The 22,957-nt window shown below is 38.1% G+C and overlaps 1 protein-coding gene across 1 annotated transcript in view; it reads right to left on the minus strand.

Annotated features, from left to right (window-relative positions):
• Nucleotides 1-22,957, minus strand: part of LOC148409250 (putative uncharacterized protein MYH16) — a 39,538-nt gene extending 16,581 nt beyond the window's left edge. Inside the window, exons 1-6 of the mRNA XM_088439619.1 lie at nt 22,793-22,957; nt 17,817-18,044; nt 14,203-14,289; nt 11,813-11,958; nt 8,148-8,238; nt 2,340-2,396 (exon numbers count right to left, since the gene is read on the minus strand). Of these exons, the coding sequence (XP_088295745.1) occupies nt 2,340-2,396; nt 8,148-8,238; nt 11,813-11,958; nt 14,203-14,289; nt 17,817-18,044; nt 22,793-22,957 (774 nt within the window). The remainder of the gene's footprint in view (nt 1-2,339; nt 2,397-8,147; nt 8,239-11,812; nt 11,959-14,202; nt 14,290-17,816; nt 18,045-22,792) is intronic.

Raw genomic sequence — 22,957 nt, forward strand, 5'->3', positions numbered from 1 at the left:
TGTCAAGCAGTTTAGAAGAAATGTGTTTTGTATTGTAATTCAACTTCCAAACTGGTAACTGCCTTTTTCACACTTGTGAATGAACAAATTAGCTCAAATGATCTTTTAATAAGCTTTGTTTAATCCTGTAATTAATGATTGATTTGTGAAAACACTAATCGTGTTTTTTTCTTCTCACAATAACAAAACAGAATATTATTATCCAATATTAGTTCTCTGCCAATCCTTACGTTGTTAAATGATCATTTCTACATTCTTAGACAATCACAATGTCCCATCAAAGATAAATAAGTCATGTGGTTCTTGTCAGCAAATCTAGTACCCACAGGCACCACGATGGTGACACCTATTCGAACATACAGTGTGTACCACAAATGGTAAATGTAATAGGGCTGGACCGATACAGATTTTTTTGTCTTTTAGACTTACCACTTTTTAGCAGAAATAAATAACATTTATGATTAATTTAAATGATTAAAATGAATAAAATAACATTTGTTACCTCTCAATGCATCATTTCAATGGGTATCAATTATATGCAGTTTCACCGGCCTAGTATATCTTTCCCTGCAAGTAGCAGAGGTCAGCAGTATAAACGTTTTGTTAAAAATTGTCCTTTTTGGTTCAGAGAATGCATTGCAGCTCCTCTGAGGGGATCCCCAAGCGTTCCCTGGCCAGATGAGAGACATAATTTCTCTAGCATGATCTAGCTCACCGGAGGGGTGTCCAGGAGGCAACCTAACCAGATGCACACCCCCCCCCCAGTTACCCCTTATTAAAAGGGGGCACCACTAAGCTCATATGCCAATCCAGAGGCACTTTCCCCAATGTCCGCGTGATGTTGTAAGGGTGTGTTAACCCCACAGCATCTAGAACTTTTAATATTAAAATATAAATATGATATGTGACATTTAATTGATTAAAAACTGAAACAATTAAGATGTCTTAATTTATGATGAAAACTCGATTTAACATTCGATTCAACTCGATTTGGGAAAGCAACTAAAACTGAATATATAATATATATAAAAATATTATAATAGAAATACAGCATTCCATTCCCAGCACATTGTCCAAATTAGTCAATGTCAAAGTGTAAATTTTCATAAAAGCATATATGTTTAGGATTTTTCAAGTCATGAGAGCAGTAGTAAAAAGTACCCTTACAAGTTCAAACATGTTCAACGTAAAGCACACCCGAAAGTTTACCATCTTGAACACCATTTCGTGCACAACCAGCTTTCACATCTACACTTCTATTTTACAGCTGTTTTAAAGGCAGGGGATACTCAAAGTACCTTGTAAAGTTGTAAAAATCAGGCCTACTTGGTACTGGCAAAGATAGACCTGAAGGCACAGCAAGTGAAAACAGGTATGGGGCTCTATTTTGGAGTGTATATATATGTATATATGTGATTTCTAAACACGCAGGGATAATTGATTCCCTAAATTTAAAATACTTGTGCATGCGCCATTGGAACTTTTCTTATCATTATAATGCCTGGTGAAGAATACTATTGAATGTCTAATCACCCTTGCGTTGACCTACCTGCTGCAAGTGCCTTAAATTCCATGTGGGAGAAGATGATATCTTACTTTTTGCTGGGCCGATTTAAACAAAAGGGAGCATTTTAGTGATGGTGGTATTTTGTATTTGAGCTCCTTCTGTGGAAAAGATAAAGCAGGGCATGTTCTTGCATGCTCCTCTCTCGAGTCATGTGCAAGCTGGTGTGGGGATCCCCATGACAAATACCACCCAGAGTGGGGAGAGTGGAGCAAAACACCCACAAGGGCCTATTCCCATTCTATTCAACATCCATTTGAAACATATGCATATTTTTGCTGCCGTAACATCGAAGTCCTCAGTCTTATAAAGAGCTGCAAGTGTTGTATGGCTTGAATACACATCTGCTTAGAGAAACTCATGTGAAACAACATGCAATCAAGGGCCCATCTTGGTAGATGAGCTTTACAAGAACCAGGTCATCAAGATTTCGGCCACAATGAATTGTTGCTTAAAATGATTTCATAGGCAAAAGTGTTATTAGAAACAGGTGATACAATGTGTGTCTGTATCTATGGAGAGTTATCCAAAACACAAAGTCTCATCCCATCTTTATTGTGACAAGTGCAGATAATTTGAGGTGAGCAGCGCTCTTTGTCATCTTCTCTTTTCTAGCATGACCCACAAATAGCTTTCGGCAGCACCGGACGGAACGCTAAAACTGAGCCAGGTCTATTTTGAGATGCGCATCTGTCTGACCAACATCTACAGTAGAGGGCACATCTGCTCTTTGTTTCATTTGTGGAGAGGACTGTTGTTATGGTAAACGTCATACCTTTGTTCTAATGGCCCGTTCGGCTTCCAACTCCTCCTCCAGCTCTTCGATGCGGGCCTAAACAGACAGAGTTGGAATAAATTTTAATGCAGCAAAAATATAATTGAGACTCAAATAGGTACCACTAGAAGAACAGACATTTTTGTTATCTTATGTGTTGCATTGACTATTTCCAAGTGTTACCCCTGCAGAGAGTTTGCTATTTTAGTGCAGTTCTTGTGCGGTCACTCGGTCGCTTTCTGACATTTTGTGTCTCTTGGCATTTGGCATGCCTTTGAATTTTCCTCAGGTAGCAATTTAGAATTTAGAATGTCTGTAGCCACAGTCATTGTTGGTATTCTGCCCAAAGGCAGGGTCTGCTATTTCCGGTGTTGAGGAATTTGTGTTATTGTTTTTTTTTTACGTTTGGCAGAGTAGATATAGAAGGGCACTTTGCAAAAGTAGAATTAAAGTTCCACCCACTACGACACTTGTGATTACTGATAATTTAACCCTTGAAGAACACTTGAAGGAATAATGGGATGTGTCCGACTTGACATACAGAAATACTAATTTACAATAATCCTATTATAGCTATCCAGGCATATATTTTTTTGCACTTCTTATACTGGGTCCTTTCCCTACTGTGACGATAAGCAGATCACACCCTAGACATGTCAAACACAATGGTGTACTTGCAGGTTCTTTAAAAACCTCTTTGCTGGCCTGTCACTATAGAAGCACTGGCTTTCACGTAAAACTTTATTAAAACTGTAAAAATGTATTCCAACCTTCTATTATTTTTATTTCATAATGTCTGTCTGTGACTTGGATACTCAGCTTCTGTTCTTTTTTTAATTTTTTTGCCTAACATTTTGTCAAAACATACAAATACATGTCCTATTGGCTTGAATAACTACTGTCTGTATTGCCATGATTAGCTTTGTCGCAATCATGTATCTTATTCTGCAATGTAATGAAATTTAAATAGTGGGCGAATTAAGTCCCACGCCAATGTCTAAAATGCATCCTCCGTCATTGGTCACCTGTCAGTAAATCTGTTTGTTTACACACATGCAAAACACATTTAATGCACTTTCAAATGTTCATTGTAGAGTGGAAATTAAGGTTCAAAATTTGGCATGCTATTTTGTGTGACTATTTTGTGCCGATTGCTTCTTTGAGCCACTGCAGACATAATTCACCTACCCTGCGGTTCATATACAATATTAATGGTGAATTTTTAATTATGACACGTTCCTAGCTATTCAGCAGGATATTTTCATAATGAAAGATATATCACTTGGCAGGTAGAGTGCCTGCGTAACATCCACAGTGATCATGTTGTATTAGCCATCATCACTGGAAAAACATCTTCACGGAACCCGCAAATATAAATTGCATCCGTTACTGCCTTCATTAAACTAATAATGATGGATTGGCAGTAAATCATCTGCACCGCATGACTGCTTTCATCATTTAACATCAAAGCAAAGCTGTATTTTGTTTTACTAATAGAAATACATTGACATTTCCTTCCAGGGGGTTCATCTCCCCATGTCGTGTCATGTTCTTGTCCTATCTGCAACCTTGATCCAGTCATATTATCAGGAAATTTGTCTGACAGGGTGTGTAGCCCAGGGCCATTCACACAACCATAGAAGTGAAAGACATTCCCTTTCTGCTCAGAGCTCCCATTAAATGAAATTTATTTTAGCACAAATTAAACAGAACACAATAATTTGTATTTTCTAATGCAGACAGAGATCTCATTGAAATAGTTCTGGACATTTTACACGTTTAAAAAAGTTTTAAACTTTTTTTTAGCTTTTTGACATTTGAGCCAATCAAGTTTTGAAAACATTCAACTTTACACCTAAAATGAACAAAATAACTTACATGCCAGCGAAGGACCTCTGCAGAGAGAACAGCCATGGTTATGCAGTAGTTTGACTGTCTGACTTGTCGCTCTCTTTTGCACACGCACATGTGGATGCATAAACATGCACATACACACACGCGCGTGCACACTGCTAAAGCCCTTCAGCCTTTTAGTGTCCACACCCCCTTGTATGTGCTTAGTCTCTTTTCGCAGACACACGCAGCAGGCACTGCTCACATATCTGTTTCGTGTTATATTTCTACTTTCCCAAACCTCAAAACAAATATTGTGGCATCCTCAGAGCACAACAAGATCAAGATCGCGGACTCAGTGGAAGCATACAATTTAATCCAGTTATTATGTAAAAATCTGAGTGATTTTATGGATGCACTTGGAATATTTTTTTTCCTCGTTACCTTTGAACAATGCAGGCAGTCACCAAAGGAGGTTAAAATGCTTAAAGGTAAAAATCTGCCGCTCCCCAGCCAGGCTCCAACATGAAAAATCGGCCATAAATTACAATCAGATGTGGCCTCTGCATCTAAGGTCTCTTCTCCCGTGTCTGATGGGACTGTCAGCAGGCGTGGGTAGTTATATCCTCTGTGATTCCCCAAGCCGATCAAAGGGGAAAACGCAAGTCAAACAACTGCAAGTAATGCTCAGGAATCATCAACACCGAGCCTTGCAGACCTCCTGCAGAGCAGACAAGAACCCACCATACTGTCCACACATGCTCACATAATTCAGGTCCCCGGCAACTTTGCTGGAATTTACTACTTTGTTCTTTTTAAATGTCTTCAGATGGCAGCGCAGGGCTCCTAAAAGTCATTTATGGCTGTTTGTCTAGCTCGAGAGATCAGCAGGTGATAACAGGTTCCCTTAACCGAGTTTGGGTCCTGTGCAGCAGGTGTTAAATCACTAGATATAATAAAAGATTTATTGCAGATTTGATCAAGTTGGCCAAATGAGATGGGCCCATTGGAGCAAGTGGTTGTGTTATTTTGAAAAAGACTTGTTGGCGTCCTTAAAATGTAGGTGATTTCATTTGAGAGAGTTCCACTTTGCGGCAGTTAAATCAGAGATGTGTTTTTTTAAACGACGTGATTTAAACCAAAGAGCCCTTTGGGGATAGGAGGACTTTGATGACCCTTCGTAACCTATCTACTTTATGACCACATACTTAAACCACCATGAGCACAAGATTGTTGTAAAGAAAAACCCATGAAAAGTTCAGGCATTTAACCTGGATGATATCTCTCTGAATTACAGCGTACCTAAGAGGAACTTTGTTGTGAAATACAAATCCTATTTAAAATGGAAATGTGATTGTTGAATATATATATATTTTTGGGCCCATTTGCTGCTGCACCTTTTGGTTGTAGTTATTTCAGTGATGATTTTATTTTACTTTATTCATTTTTATTAACTAAAATAAACTTGGTAGTAAAGACAATAGCGTTAACAATTTATATAAGATGTTGGTTTGCAAGATATCTGAAAACAGATCTAGATTGTAGGTCCTAAAAAGAAAGGAAATTGCTGCTTCCATAAGTTACACCACATTGTCGGGAAGTAGTAGATGCTTATCACTTTGACTTTGTGTTTCAGCCTTCCCCTGACATGACTGGATCTGTGAAATGAGCCCAACAGCTCTGTTGAAAAGCAGGAATGTGTCGCTTACTGCTCTGTAAACTATATGTGTCAAACTGATCTCCAGCTACATAAGTTAAAAGTGCAAATTACAATTCCAGCCACTTATACGTACACTTATTACTTACTGCATTCTGTTCTTGTAGCTAAAACTGAAGTGAAGCCATAGTTATAAATATTGTTTTCAGTCATTTTTAATCGAGCCTCATGAAGGGCAATTTTTCTGGTTAAATCAGTGGTTCTTAACCTGGGTTAACCTGGTAATTTAGTGTAATTTGTTGTCAGTTTATGTACTCTTAGTTTTGTTTTTTAAACCAGGGGTTCTGAAACCTTTTGGAGTCAGGGACCCCTTTTAGGAAAGCAAACTTTCCAAGGAACTCCATTGCAAATGTTTGCAGAAACAAAACAAACAAAATAAAAATTTAAGGCATTTAAGCTATTTACAATGAATCGAAATATGATGTATGTGGTCGTCTTCTTATTTTAATTTTTTGGACTTTGTCTTTTCCTCACTAGATGAAGTGAACGGTCTTATAAACCATTCGTTGCTACGTAGATAGCAAGTCAAGTCAAATTTGATGTATAACGCCCATTTAAAAAGATCATGGTCAACCAGAGTGCTGTACAATGAAATACCAATGCAAACATGAAATACATAAAAACACACAAAACAGGAGGTCCTGTGGGCGCGAGGGTGAACCTCTTTGATGATGATGTAGATTTTGTGGGTCTATTTTAAAAAATATATTAAGATGGTTGACTTGATTGCTTCATTGATGAATCATGAATTAATTCATTATTTAATATAAAATAAAATGAACTTAACACAAGTCTATATTTTTTCTATATTTTTTATTCACCCAAATTATTTCACTGACCCCCTGCAGTCAGCCCATGGACCCTCGGGTCCGCACACACCGCTTCGAAAGCCACTGCTTTACTGCGGTAAAGGGGGAAAAAGAAAAAAAAAACCTCACTTATGCCTTGAATTTGGAAAAGTTCGGTGTATGCGCAAATGAACCTGGCAGTATTCTGTACCTCCAACAAAGTTAAAGAACTACTGTATTTTTCGGACTATAAGCCGCGACCTTTTCCTCATGATTTGAGTCCTGCGGTTTATAGGCCAGTGTGGCTTATCTGCTGTTTTTTCCCACTGGTCAAGCAAATGTGTGTATCTGCTCAAGGAATCAGTTTATGGAACAACTATGAAATAGAACTGAAAAGATGTGAATCAATGGCTGTGCTCAAAAAATTTAAATTTAAATTAAATTTAAATTTAAATTTAATAAGATCTTGTATAAAAGTATGTGGTGTCTAAATTTGATATAAAGTATACAGTATATGATTGTATTTATAATATTATGATTGTATATTTATTTATGTGCAGTGTGTGCAATGTTCACTAAATTAATCTATCAATTAAACAATGGGAGACAGAATGCTATCAAAGTGTTGATTTTAAGTTTGAACTGCTATTTAACTCCGCAGTATTCTGTTGGTGGTGTGTAGGTAATATCGATCCATCCATTTTCTATAAATATAATGTTGGGACTAAACATACAGGCATGTTCAGTCTGTTAAAGAGAGTATGTTGCAGTTGGTAGACAATTTAAAAAATATATTAAAAGAAAATTAAAACTTTCATATAACACCTTTTTGCATAAATATAGTCCAGTGCAGATTATCCGTGGCAAAAGATGTTTTGCTCAATTTTTGCTGCTGCGGCTTATATACCGGTGCAGCTTGTAGTCCGGAAAATATGGTACTCTTTTAGATATATGATGAGTTCAACACCTGCTACCAACTGAGGAAAATATTGTCATGATAACTAAATTGTATGAACATAATTACACGGACTCTCATTCCATCTCTTACTCTGTCGATGCTTAAGACTCTTAGTCCTAAACTGTCATGCTCCAGTCTACGATGGCCTGTGTCCTGTACATTTTCCGTCTTTCAACAGGAGCTTCAGAATGGGCCTCATCATTGGAATCATGTGTGTTGCAAATAAAGATGTGAAAAACATGCAGGACACAGGCCATTGTGGACTGGAGTTTGACGCTTCAGGACTTAAAGGGTTACGAGTGTCCAGGAATGATCCCAGGGATTGTTTATGTTAAGTTTGTACCATGGCATATTCCTTGTTTTCCTAAAACAGGTTGTCATTGACAAAATTGGTGCATACGCACAGAACTCTGACAATGGAAGATAATTGAAAGAAAGAAAGAAAAATATGAAAACAGTAGAAAATTAAGACCATAACAGACATGTCCTGGATGAACAGAATGGAATCACACCTGCAGCTCTTTGCACCTTTTCTGCAGTCCATTACAGAGGGCTTCTTCTGCTTCAAGCTTGGAACAAATACTCCTTATCTCCGTGTCCTGCCTGTATTGACAAAGATCAAGAATTAGATTTGAAACTCGCACGACTACACACAAGACACAAATTAACATCCAAAATGTGATTTGAATTTGGTTGACGAAAGTCTTCCTCCTTCGCTTTCCGTAATTAAACGAACCACGATGATAAGTTCCTTTTTGGTCCCCTGTATATCCCAATATTATATAGTTCCTTAAACAGCATGAAACTACTGGAAATTTTCTAGCGATTGCAAGACCTTCGATTATACAGTGATCCATTGCTACTTTGCGAGTCCCCTATCGTGCCCTCAGTGCATTGCAGAGAGATGCGCTGTGAAGATTTCCTGCATGTCAGAGAGACACATTAACTATAAATGCACACACCACGAACACTCCTCAGATGTCGAATTAATGCAGTACACATATTTACTTAAATTTTCAATGATTAAATCTTATACAGTAACTATACTGTTATTCCTTCCCTTCCCATCCTTTTGGCTGTAGTCTCATTGAGAGCCATGGTTCTATTAGCGGCGCCCGGAAGTCTAAATAGAGTGAAGGCTGTAGCTGACCAAACATGATAACAATCAGACTTTACACTTGAAATTCCAATTTTTTACTAAAGAAATCTTGGTAAGAGATTTACAACGCTCCGGTGCAGCGCTACTCTTTCCTGCCCTTCCTTCATGTCGACAACGTGTGGGAGTTTCATGAGGGAGACAGGCACTCATACAAGACACGTGATTGGCCCCCGGTGCGACCACCGACCAATGAGGGCAGGAGTTGGGGAGGGAGTAGATAATAACTCCTGCCCTCATTGGTTGATGGTCCAATGAAATGTCCTTAATCACATGAATGTGATTTCTTGTGTCATAAAAAAAAAGATACAAATGCAATTTTTTCGAAATAGTGCTCTCACTAGAACTGTAATCAAATGATCAAATTGAGCAATCAAAAATGAACATATTTAACATTATTTTTATTTAAAGTATTTCTCAAGACCAAATCAGTCAATCCATATGAATGGTATTCTATAAAGTCTCCAGGTACAACAAAGAGCTGAAATTAAAAATAAAGAGGCCTGGATTAGGCTGTTTCTATCTTTGATTAATGCTCATCAGTTCACACTTGGACGTGACGAAGCCATACTGTTGCCAATAAGTCTGACAACAAATGGAATATGTATGATAGAGATCGCGTTCGTGTATTGAGGTACAAGCCTGCGAGGGAACTTTTATTACCTGTCCTAACTTAAGACAAGCCTTGATGTAGGAAAACAATTTCAAATTTAGATGGTGGTATGAGTTATTTGACTTTATTAGTTAAAATGTGTGTGTCTGAGCCATGTCTGCCCTGATCGTTTCTGCTTTGTCGTTTTTTTGACACGGCCATCTAATTTGTAATTTTGTACAGCGTTGTTGGTGATATGCAAATTCAAAAGTTGTACATGTTCATGTTTTGTTACTATAATGACAAACTGCCCTTGCTTTCAATGGGATGTCTTTAGAAGTACTGTAAATAAGGTTGAGGAAAGTGCACATATTTTCCCTTCATAATATAATCATGCACAAAATGTTCTTAGACCAACATGTAATGCCAATGAAATGAAAGAAATATGAAATGAGTGACAGGTTTTGTATTAACTTAAGTCATGGACTTTTTGAAAAACCCAGTAACTTAGCAACAGAGTGACTCATTGACTTTTATTAATGATAACAGTGACAGAGAATCTTTTAACATAACGACTGGCGGCTTGAAACATTCTAATGCAGATTAAAGTGTGCATTGGTGTGCACAGAGCGTGTCAGAGAGAGTGTATTATGACAGTTGTTACTGTGGATGGCTCTGCTCTTATTAGTGAGTGCATGTGGGTGAACCTCAAAAGAGACATCTTCCAACATGTCAGAGTTTAAGCATTCATGCTTCATGAGAGGTTCATTATGGGAAAATGACAAGATGTTTTTTGAAGTCCACTGGTTTGGAAATATTTTCAAAATTAATATATGTCACAGCCGTCAATTCAATGGAAAATCCATTGACCATGCTTTTTTTCCCTCACAATGAGGTTTTACTTTTTTTTTTTTTTTTGCTGAACAGTAATGTAAATCAAGCATATATTATCCTTGCACAGCATTATATATAGCATAGCCTATAGAGGATAGTCTTACACATCCTGTGAAAAGTTATAGCTACAGGTTATACCAACAAAGCTGAAATTCTCTTAAAAATGTGGCTGTGCTCAGAATCATCCAAAAACCAAACAAAAAACATCATAGATATGAATAAATTATATTTTAAAACAGGGATTAAGTGTTACGAGAGTAATCTGTTCCGTGGTTGGGGTCGTAAGGCCAATTCGCCGTATGACGGGCAATCCGAACCTATGTTAAATAGCTAATGCGCTTAGAACCCCAGGTAAAAACATCAAAATTGTACATACATATTGAAAATTGGTACTAAAATAGTATAAGTGCTACATGAATATAATATACATGAATACAATCAGAAAACATCATAAATAAAAAATATAGAAGCTATTGATATACCTTGGAAGTGTCGCTTGTTATGCCCATATTCCCTAGTAAGGGTAGCCTAGGCTAGGCTTGCTTCGTATTTCTTGATTATCTCCAGCTTCGTTTCCATATAAATCATCTTCTTATATCTCTCTTTAACAACACTAGCAATCATGGGACCCATGGCTAACCCTTTCAACTATTTTTACTAAATATATGTATTTTATATATTTTTTTAAAAGATAGTTATTCTCCATATGCTGTTGTTCTTGTGTCTTATTATATCCATTTGATTACGCTCCTGCCAGTGTTGTAGTTTTAAGTTGGAGTTTTTAGCCAATTAGAATTCAGCTAACTTGTGTTGCCAGGCAGTATGAAATCTTCCTGCAACCAGCCAGAGGCTTGGGCATTTGCAACAAAATTTGCAGGCTTCCTCGTATGCGCAAATGGATATATGAACGTTAATAGACAGCTGCAATAGCCAATTGAGTCATAAGATCCCCATCTAGAGGCCCCCTGTTGAACGTGACGTTATTGAATGCGCACTAGAAGGCAGTGCTATGCTCAGCAACTAAGCTACGCAGTGTTGGCTTGTGGCTTGGCTCATCTGTCTCAAAGTCATAGCGTAGCTATTAGCTAACCTATCCCGGGTGGGGGAACGTTTTTGTCCACCACTTCCAATCAACGAACTATGAGCAGCCATTTTTGTGGTTCGGTTAGCAGGGGTGTGAGATCGTTTTTTCAGGTTTTTTTTCTTTTTTAACACATGCACACTATATCGAATGAAAGTTATTATAATTTTAAGCCTTGTAAATGACATAGTAGTACTTATTTCACATTCAAATTAATGTTATTCAAACACAGATACGTGGAAAAATTGGTCTGTTGTGAGTTATGCAAGTTACAAGTCAACCCCCCTAATATTGTGGTTGAAAATAAGGGGAAAAAATGTAAAACAAACAAACAAAAAAAAACTTGTACTTGGAGAAATACGGTAAACATGTACTGTATACATACATATGATTACCATATTGCTCGTCTAAATAGCATTTAGTTTGAATTCAGGAACATGAGTGCAAATATGACCTTTTGATGATTTCTTCTGGACCATTCTTTGGCTTATCCACACCTTCCAGACTCTCCTGAGTGGACAGGTTGTCACCTTCCATCTTCTTACAGTTTTTCTCCAGCTCCTCACGCTGATAGTGCTCCTGTTCCAGCTGATAGGCCAGCTACAACGAAAGCATGCGAATACACTTGACGCAGAAGTTGACCAAACAACCACACAGTGATATCTGAATGGTTTGCCTTGACAATATGTCAATAGATCTATTCTGTAGGCTCCTTTCTAATTCAAGATTATGAAGTGTCTCGTTCTCACGTAAAACACTTGACACAATATTAAGCGTGTACTGTTGTTGTAGCTTCATTTGTCTACATGATGAGTAGTTATTTCCTTTGTCTTTTTCTCGTAATGGATCTAATGGAGAGTTTGTCCTACTGTAGTTCTTTATTGTTGATATTACTGTGGAAAATGACGTCTCATTTTGTAGATTAGCTACAAACAAAATTGAAATTGTCTCCCAATACAGCTACGTTTTCAGTAGCCTAACCCAGCCGTGCGCCATTAGAGCCTATCTCTGGAACCAGCTCTAGTGGTGGGGCTCAATGACAAGCACTCACTCGAGTGCTGTACATTTTCTTGTGGGACGTGGTCAGCCACAGCCCTCAGAGGTACTGTGAAGGGAATCATATATTAGGTTGTTATCATTATGTGCTTATTTCATTGTTACCCATTTATGCAATCCTAGTTCATTTTGACCCTGTCCTTAGATAGAGCTGTTGACGCACGAAAGTGTGAGCCGGGACCTTGGCCCAGCTGCCGGTGGCACCCGGCTGGCTCTTTTGTTGTGTCTTGTTGTGTCTTGTAATCTGCTATGCTTTTGCTCAATAAAAGCCAGGGGGGCCGGCTGGGCAGTGAAATTAGCGTTGGAAGACCCACGAGTTCATTTGCCCAAGCTTTTTTCCCTATGCCCGGCATAGAAAAGTCAATCTTGGCTGGTCTGAGTTACTCTTTTTGCTGTTTAAGCAGCTAGGCTTGTCCTAGTCTTCTTTTCTGAGATTTCTCTGACAGGTACCTATAGCCTTACCAATGGCATATGCAATCTAAGTTAGATGAAGACAAGGAATTTGGCGACTCAAACCCAGTTATAGAGGGGTTTCCCTTGGAAAGTGGAAGGTTGCCACTCTAGCAGTGAAGATGCCTGATCTGAAGATGCCTGAACTTGTGTGCGAAGTTGAGAGGATCCAGCTATAAAGATCTGGACTCGCCTCGATATACAGTACAACTTGGGCTCTGGAACTAGCTGTCTGGGTCGGGAAAAGCTGGACTTTGTTCTGCTCCCAAGTCCTGGGGGCGGTGAACATATGAGTGCAGAAGTAATTCACCCAGTCTTGATGTGAACATTGGCGTGAACCCCAAACAACAGGCAGACAGCCTCTCTCCACCTTTCAGTTTGTTTGCTGATTGTTCAGAAGAGGGACTGGAGTGTGTGTTCTAGCCACAGTGGATTACACTCTACAGCTTTTCCACCGTGGCATCTTCCAGCGATTACTTCACAGTTGGCAGAGCTGAGAAGTGTGCCCTGGCCAATGAGCTGGACCTGATTGAATATCGCAGGGGTGGCCAAGTCAGGTCCTCGAGAGACACAATCCAGCCTGTTTTCAATGTTTCTCTTCGACCAACACACCTGACTCAAATCAGTGTCATTATCAGGATTCTGCAAAGCATGCTGAAAAGCTAATCATTTGAATCAGGTGTGTTAATTGAAGGGACACATCGAAAACAGGCTGGATTGTGGCTCTCGAGGACCAGACTTGGCCACCCCTGGGATATCACCTTGGTTTTTGAGGTAATGTGCTATGGCTGTTCCCAAGCGCTCACTCTTCATTCGAAGCCTCCAGACGGGGCAGGTACCAAATTATTGGAAGAACTACAGCATTGTTCCTGTGCCTAAGATGGGAAGGCCACCTGGTTTTCAAGAATTATGGAGGAGAGGCCTTGACATCCTTGATTATAAAGACCCTTGAGAGGGCACTCTTTTGACTCCTCAGACCACAGTTGCAGACACTGGACCTGTTATGGTTTATCTATCGAGAGGACATGGGAGTGGCAGACACTATCTTGTATATGCTGCATTGTCATTTCTTAATTGTACAAGGGATAATGAGAAACGGAGGGTTTGTTCAAAATGTCCTTATGACAAGAACAAGCATTAAAACTGTTAGTGATTGTCTAGCAACCATTCTTGACCTTAGTACACAGCCTGACTAACTCCTGACGTACATGTGTATTTGCTACTTTCGCCCACACTTGCAAAATTCTCCCAATAGTGTAATAGGAACAAACTGATGCTGTATGCAAAGACACTGAACTAATAATTTTATATTGGCAAGTGCATATTGGAATCACACACATCTTCTACTTGCTTTTGTAGTTGGGTTTTCTGTTGGGTTAATAAATCCACTTTCTCCTCCTCATTGTGCAGGTCCTCCAAAGCTTTCTGCATTGGGACAAAAAAACAGGAGGTGTTCCAACTCAAAATGTAAAATATTATTTAAGGTTCATTTTCATGATTTTCACTAATTACAGAATGGATCTCCTATTTTATATTCTCATGTCATCATTCTAATCCGTGAATGAATATGATGTCTTTGTAGCTACAATTTGACCAAACATAGAAACATTGAAATATTGTATTCTTGTAAGTATAAACTCATCTTTTCTATGGTGAATTACTATAGTAGGTAAGCACATTAAAACACTATTCTTAGACACAAACTCAAGGTATTTGACTGTGCAAATTATAACAGTGAATTCACTACTTGAGGCATCTGTATTTGTAACAGGTGTGTGCATATTATTCACTTGTTTTGTTACAAATTTGTACTAAGACAATATGTTCATTAATTTAATTACAATACAATTTTCCCATGATCCTCTCATTCAGATGTCCTACTTTTCCCTGACGATAACAGTAAAACTCTATTTCGTAATGTAGAACAGAAAAACTAGAGGAGAAAGAAAACAATCTTTCTCTGACATGTCTCTTTGGAATTACCAGCTTAATGTCAGTTGACCAACAAGTGTCTTGAAGTACCCATAAGTTCTTTACCACACAGGATAACAATTAGCCAAGTAAAACACCACTGAGAGAATGTCTCCGCAAATCTAACCTCTTAAACTCAAAAGGCCTCTTCAAATTTACTGTGGAAACTCAGTGGAGGCTTATTCTGCACAATGCAGTAAGTCTTTCCATCAGCATACAGTTAAATTGGTGCCCTGCACTTTTTTGCGCATTCCTGGACAATGATAGAATCTTAATCCTTTATTACACTTCAGTAAAACCGATTTAGTTAGGGATTGAACTAGGCATGTCATTGTGGCCTCTGTGTGAGATTGCACTTCTGTGTTAATTTAATATCTCTTATATTGTATTTATGTTTATTATTCATATTTATTTAAATTGCAACAATCAGAAAAAACGCTCCCAATCTCAGTGTGTACCTGCTTTTCAATGACAATGAAGGCATTCTATTCTATTCTATTCTATTCTATTCTATTCTATTCTATTCTATTAACCTGGCCCATTGAAGCAGTGATAAGATGTGAGGCTTTCATTCTATATTACTAAATTATGTTAAAAAAGGCACATACTACCCTTTATATGTTTTTAGACAAGCGTTACATATTTGAAGTAAAACACACTTAACCATAACATAAATATGCACAAATTCTCTTTAATCCATAATAGAAGAAGCCTCTCCATTTTGTTGTCGATCGAGGTCCGTCCCCCGGCAAGGAAAGTCTTTCCTTAGAAGATTGCCGAGCGGTTACGGCCATACTCATGAGCAAGGTTAACCATGCGTGCGCCTCCTTCGTATTTTTTTTTTTATTATCTCCTGCTTTGTTTCTATTGTCATCATCCTCTTACTTCTTCCTTTACCGCCACTAGGAATTTTAGAAGCCATGTCTAACAGATAAAGTTTGCAAAGTCTTAACAACATTCCCTTCTTCCGTTTTTGACTGATTTTCTCTCCTTCCTTCCGTCTCTACCAGCTGTGCCATCAAGCTAGATGAAGGCGTTCGACCAATAGCATATCGGCATCTCCGTGACTGACACTGTGACTGAAACAGTGACTGTGACAGTGTAAGAGCAATAGCATATCAGCGTTACCGTGTCATGCGTAAGCAGATGATTTCGTTGATGTAGCAAAGCGAGGTCCATTGTACATATGCATTGACTGGCAACGCGTGGTGAAATCATAGTTATAACCATCACGAATATACACACACATTTAATATTAATATCATAATCTACTTTACAGTTAAATAAATTAACATGGATACACAAAGAATAAATGGCATTTTCCTCTGGGGCGACGTGACTTGAGCCGAGTGGAGACGGAGGTGAGCAGAGACCAACCCGCAGAATTTATTTATTTATTTTCTTAAACAAGAACTTTTCTCAAACTAAAACATATCACCGGTGATTGCCTTCTCTTTAATCCATAAAAGAAGAAGCCTCTCCATTTTGTTGTCGAGCGAGGTCCGTCCCCCGGCAAGGAAAGTCTTGCCCTTAGAAGATTGCCGAGCGGTTCCGTCCATACTACAAGGTTAACTATGCATGCGCCTCCTTCGTATTTTTTTTAACAACTGCTTGGTTTCTATTGTCATCATCCTCTTACTTCTTCCTTTACCGCCACCTGCAATTTTAGAAGCCATGTCTAACAGATAAAGTTTGCAAAGTCTTCACAACATTCCTTCCTTCCTTTTTTCACCTATTTTCTCTCCTTCCTTCCATCCCGACCAGCTGTGCCATCAAGCTAGATAAAGGCGTTCGGCCAATAGCATATCGGCATTTCTGTGATTGACGTGACGCCGGCCAATAGCATCTCCGTGACTGACTCCGTGACTGGCACCGTGACTGAGACAGTGACTGTGACATTTTAAGAGCAATAGCTCATCAACGTCGCTGTGTTGAGCGTCAAAGCAAAGCGAAAATAAATGTACGAATACAATGGCCGGCATGTCTGATTGTTCGCAAGACGGAAGGTTTGTTCGTTAGTGGGGGACAAAAAACTCCGCGGTCCACGCTCGTAAGTCGAAATGTTCGTAAAAGAGGGTGTTCGTAAGCCGGGGGCCGACTGTGTGTGTGTGTGTGTGTGTATATATATATATATATATATATATATATATATATATATATATATATATATATATATATATATATATATATATATATATATATATATATACGTATGTATGTATGTATGTTGGCTTTAATCCCAGAACAACTATACCCATTACCCAATAGGTTTGCAGTTCCCTCCTGAGTGTGCTTGTTTTCATGTTGCTTACCTGTTTGCTTTCAACAAATTTGAGTTAGAATTTTTGTCAATTGAATAGAATTTTTATGTCAATTGAAATGCCATTTGATGTGGACTAGCTGTGCCATGTTTTATTTTGAATATAATATACCAACTGCATTTCGGCACATAAAGAAAATAAGCTTGAGGGCCACATTAGCGGTTTTTTGACTTTTATTGGTCGTTATGTCCATGAGCGAACTCATGTAACATTGCAACATAAGCAAAAAGCAAATGTGCACCCTCCTACATAACCTTCAGCATGATCCCCCCAAGGTCTGGTCTAAAGATGACAGCCCCAATGACCGCTATTTGTCATTTTCATAAATTTCTAAAACTCCTCTGGATGCCTGGACAGGGTTTAAAATGTAGACATGTCCGGGCAAAAGAGAGCGTTTTGTCCCCGTAAATATAAAGCCAGCAGGGTTCTGAGGCTCTGAGGTCAGGTTTTGCTGTTACGCTAACACATTGTGTTCTTGTTTATGAAAGACATATAAATAAAAGTCACTTCCTTTTTAATGGACCAAACTGGATATTGTTTTGTGATAGCTTAAGTATATTCACATTAAACTTGGTGTAAAAAAAAAAAAAAACTTTCTGTAAAATTATGTAAATTCAACAACCTCTATGTTAAATGGTAGAAGTGGAAACGATTCTCTACCTCTTTACCCTGCTCACACGTAATAAGGGCATCCTCCAGTTGGTCTAGGTCTTGTCTCAGGCTGTTACATTCTTCCTCCATCCTGTTTTTGTGGCAAGCTAGCTGAGTGGATCGGAGCTCCCCTTCTTCCAGACGCTCTGACAGGCCAGAGAGTTGTCGCTCTAATTCACGTTGTTTCTTTTCCAGCCGGACACGGCGCTGTTTGGCTATGTGGGTAGTGTCTTGTTCCTAGAGGGTTAGTGCACACAGATGTGGATTGTGAAGTTTGTTACTTTTTTCATTTTTACCCCACATGTGCAATTTTGAGCAAACTATTGGACAATTTTAATCTATACGACAGTATGCTTGGGCACACAGATCGACTACGCCTAGGACTATTATTCAGTTGATTTCTGAGTGTTATTATGAATTTATTATGATTGGTTCAAGTGCTGTAGGAAACAGAATGAATTTGAATATGAACATAGAAATTGTGGGATGCACTAACTGTTTTTGCCTCAAGTATTAACAATACATCCACTGTGCTGTGCATCTAAGTAATAAGGAGAAAAAAAAAAGATTTTGTATCTTGTCTTTAAGGTTTTACAATACAATACAGAATCTATGATTTGTACTGTTTTTAGCCTTCCACTAGTTGTGTAATGAGCGACATTTAGAGTGGTAGAATGGTGGTAATAATAGTGGTATGCATTACATTTCAAATACAGTAATATTGTAATCTAACTAATTACTTTGAAATGACAATAATAAGTGATAAATAATGCATTACAGTTTTGAAGTTACTTGCCCAACCCTCCTTCTGGGCACATGAGAAGTAATATGCTTCCATACCTTTAGACAGTTCTCCTCATATAATAAAAAAATGAAAAGAAAACTAGAGTCTGTATGAATAATGTAAAAACGCTAAACAAAGTATACACACACTTCATTTTGTTTTCACATTTTTACACAACCAATGCACTTTCTTAGTTTTTGCCATTGAGAGCTTGCTTTTCCAAATCCTTACTTAATAGGGTAACATTGGACAAAGCAGCTCTGACCCATATCATCTCCCGTGCCTCCCAGTCTGTATTATTCCCAAAGTGCGTGTTTGACTTTCAGTCACAAGTCTACCAGTGAAATATAATCAAAGAGAACATGACAAAATATAGTCAAATAATAATAGAAATCAATAATAATTGAGGATAGGTGGCTACAGAAAATGGATAGATGGATAATTAATTATAATAATTTATAACTAAAGAAATGTTCAACAAAGCTAAGGTTTACTGAATTGTGAGAACTTATGTGACATTTACATGATCACCTATGTTTAAAGGTTACTCAAAACAATAATCAGGATGTTGCTCAGAAAAGACAGTTCAAATTCCACCAATGTAAAAAGGTTTTTTTAAATCTGAACAAATCAAAGTCCTGAAAAGAACTGCTTCTATGAGGGCTGATAATTACTCAAAATGGATAAGGTTCTTTGTCAGGCATTTGACTTATTAACATAAATAAATAACAGTTCAATGAAATTAAAGTTTGGTGAAAACCAAATTATAAATTGGCTCCGAGTCATGAAGAGAAACTTTGACAGAACAACAACAGAGCAAGATCAAATCCTATGATTCTTTTAACAGAATGCAACTAAAATCATGTACCAGTAATTGCTGGAATCTGTGTGTTTATAAATTTTGTGTCTTTCTCTCGAAAGCATCTTTGGAGCAGTGACAACTGGATGAATGATGATGCAGGTGAATTTACAAAATTGTTCCAATAAGAAGTCATTTGGATATGAAATTTGACCATCTTCAATAGATCAAAGCACTAAGGAAAAATATCTTACCACAATATGTGCCACAAAATGTGTGTTCCTCCCTTGCACCAAGTAGAAATCCTACTCTTTGTTAGTCTAATCTCTCCTTAATATAGCTCTGCTACAAAGATCAACACAGTGACGTGAGGAGCTGACCTGATAGACACGTTTAGCCTTTTACCGGCGTTCATGGTCAGCAGCAACCATCCATAACAGGAGTGAAAAGATTTCAGTCAACTCTGTACTAGATAATCGTCATTGCTTATGAACCAGTCATCATAGCCAAGGTATTTGGTATAAGAAAACAGTACCAGAATATGAGGTCATTTGCAAAATTACCAGAGCCTTTTTTTCCATGTGCAGTTTTTTTCCCATAAAAGTACTTATTCTGTGCCTTGTCGACTTTTCTACATGGCTGCTCCCCAACTTCTATAATTAGACAATGATATGAGGGCTAATAGGTGCCTACAAAACTGAATAGTGGAAGGCTCCATCACTCAATGGTATTGTTTGAAAGCGTGGCTTGCCAGAAACCATTCACACAAAATGATTGAAAATCTTTTAAACAGTAGTTTGTAAACGGCTGAATAAAAAAAACAAAAAAAACAGGAGGTTATGCATTCTAGTAATGGACATACCAGTTCTTTTAACCCCTGGGTTTCTTGATATTTTTCACTAGTCTGGCCTTATTATCATCCAACTTGGGCTGATTTTGAAAGGGTCATAACATCGTCAAATATAAATACATATTTAATTTCATGTAAATATACTCAAAATGTTCAGTGGCATCAGCCCTATATATATATATATATATATATATATATATATATATATATATATATATATATATATATATATATATATATATAAAAATGCATGATAAAACATTGAGTTTTCCATACGTCCAAAACTGAGAATATTTCCAATTTTGAATGGCAGTAAATTAACCCGACATGAGCTAAATTTGACACCTATAGGGTGCACCTCTCGACCTCCCGTTTAAAAAAAACATTTAGAAGGGACGGCCACGTGGCATATTGAAAGTTGTCAGGTTTTGACAATCAATGCCATATTTTAGCCTACTAGTACTGTATTTTTTTGCATGCTTTTCCTTTGATATAACACATCAGAAACATCTGCTGCCTGACCACATTGACAAGTTGTTAGGCGAAAACTGTCGGGGTTTTTTTTTTGCAAACATTTTTCACTTTGCAATGAGCCCAATCACTAATAATAATAAAATAGCCACAGGTAAGCTGTCTGTGAGGAGTACAATAGAGGAAGCAGGAAAAGTGAGCAACGTTAGCCTGCCCGGAGGCCAAAGGAAGAAAACTTGGAGGTAAAAAAAAAAAAAAAGCAAGAGGGCGAGGAGGAGGACAAGAAGGTGAAGGAAAAAAGGAGATTAAAAAATATATACTGTAAAATTACTGACGGCACCAGAGCAGGGGTGTGGTAGCCTTCGAGAATTTTGAGAACATGTGCACATGGTCACATGGATCTCTGTTTCGTAGAAGTCTATTTGGCTGGCATTCTCATCATTACTGACAGGCATTAAGACTGTGTGGGAGGAATGCCTTATCTTTAGATGAAGTGAACAACAGTGGAATCCGGCTTTGTCTCTTGTTCCTGCATCTGCTATTTGTGTAGGTCACAGACTTATCCAATGCAAAGTTGTATTTAGGGTTCATTATATTAATGCTCGGCTTCCAAAAATGTATTCTCTGCATTGAAGGTTTCCCCATCCCCTTCACATACTTGATGGCTTAGAGAGGTATTGTATAATGTGAAGTTTGAGAAGTTGTTGTTCAATGAACGGCACATTCCAAAAAACATAAGGGCAGGTGTATTGGACGCTCTAGATTTTCCTTGGATGTAATTGGATGCGTGGATGATTGTTCGTCCCTGTGAAAGAAGAGTAAAACCTAAAAAGCATCAAAAAAGTTCAACTTTTACAAAGGTTTGAAGATATTTGTTTTCGCAAGAACAGTATGATGTTTTGCAATTTTAGTCATTTGTTCCCTTATTAGTGTGAAGGGTTTGGCAACAATAGCCAACATATAGGAGAAAATGTGCTCAAGCAACCAGAAAAAAATGTACTCAGTTTTTGGTTTCACACTAAACAACTGTAACAGTATACAGTATACTCTACAACAGCGGTCCCTAACCTTTTTATCACCACGGACCGGTCAAAGCTTTAGATTTATAATGTGCACCGGGGGTGTGTGTCATATAACCACGGACCGGGGGGTGCTGCTGCTGGCTGCTCTAAAAACCACATAATCCTTCTCACTATGTATGTAATATAAACAGCAGCCAGAATCGGCACCAAAAAACAATAAAGCACAAACGTATGAACTGTTAAACTAAATAATTTTCAAAACATTTTTTCAGGTGCAGCCCACACGGCCCGGAAGCAGTTGATCCACGCACCGGTCCGCGGACCTGTGGTTGGGGACCACTACTCTACAGTATTTGCCTACAATACGTATAACTGAGAAAGCATGGCCAGACCCAGTCAGCAAAAATTAAGTTGGCAGCAGCTCTTCAAAATCCTACCTTAAACATTGAAGAGGAATGGTAGAACAATATTATATTGTATATACTGTAAATACATAGTGATGACCAGGAAATGCGGACATGCCACTGAACAGGGACTGTTGATGATTGTCAAAGTGTGTCCACAGAGATTTAGCGAGGGCGTGACATGGGTAATTTTGGGGTGATGGAATATTGCGCACCACCTTGGCATTAAAAACTGCCTTAAAGAAGAGCTCCTGCACATCTAAAAAAAATCAACAAAAGCACTTGAAGGTGTGTAAGAGTAAATTACCGGTACTTTCTGAGATAATTGATACTGTCAGGAGCAAATTATTTATTTTTATTTTTTCATAGATTTTGCCAAGTGTCCTTCGTGCTTTCTCTGTACTTTAGGTGAATGGGGGTCTGGGGGTCAGGTTTTTATGTTTACCATAAACAGAAGGGTCAAACTCTTTAACCATTAAGGATGAGAAAATGCTACTTCAGGAATGTGTCCCTAGAATTTTCTTAACAGTTTGGTCCTGTGACTCCAAATTCTAGTGCCGCTGACATTAGTAAGTTGTCGCACAGGCTCTTAGAACATGGTTGAGTAATAATAGGTTCATCAAATTAGAGTTAACAGTCATAAACCTTTACCTACACTTTGTAATCTGTTCTCCAATATGGTGCTAAAGCCATCCCAGTCCAGTTCATCACTTTCTGGTTCTCTTCCAAGATCAGCTTGGCTGCTCTTAGTATCAGCGTCAGCTAAGAAATGGTGGGATTGAGCATACCTTGAAGATATCCTCTTCAAGACAACCTTCAT

The sequence above is a fragment of the Hippichthys cyanospilos genome, chromosome 17 (genome assembly GCF_059441005.1).
Source record: "Hippichthys cyanospilos isolate Australia breed blue-spotted pipefish chromosome 17, RoL_Hcya_1.0, whole genome shotgun sequence".
In the NCBI taxonomy this organism is placed as follows: Eukaryota; Metazoa; Chordata; class Actinopteri; order Syngnathiformes; family Syngnathidae; genus Hippichthys; species Hippichthys cyanospilos.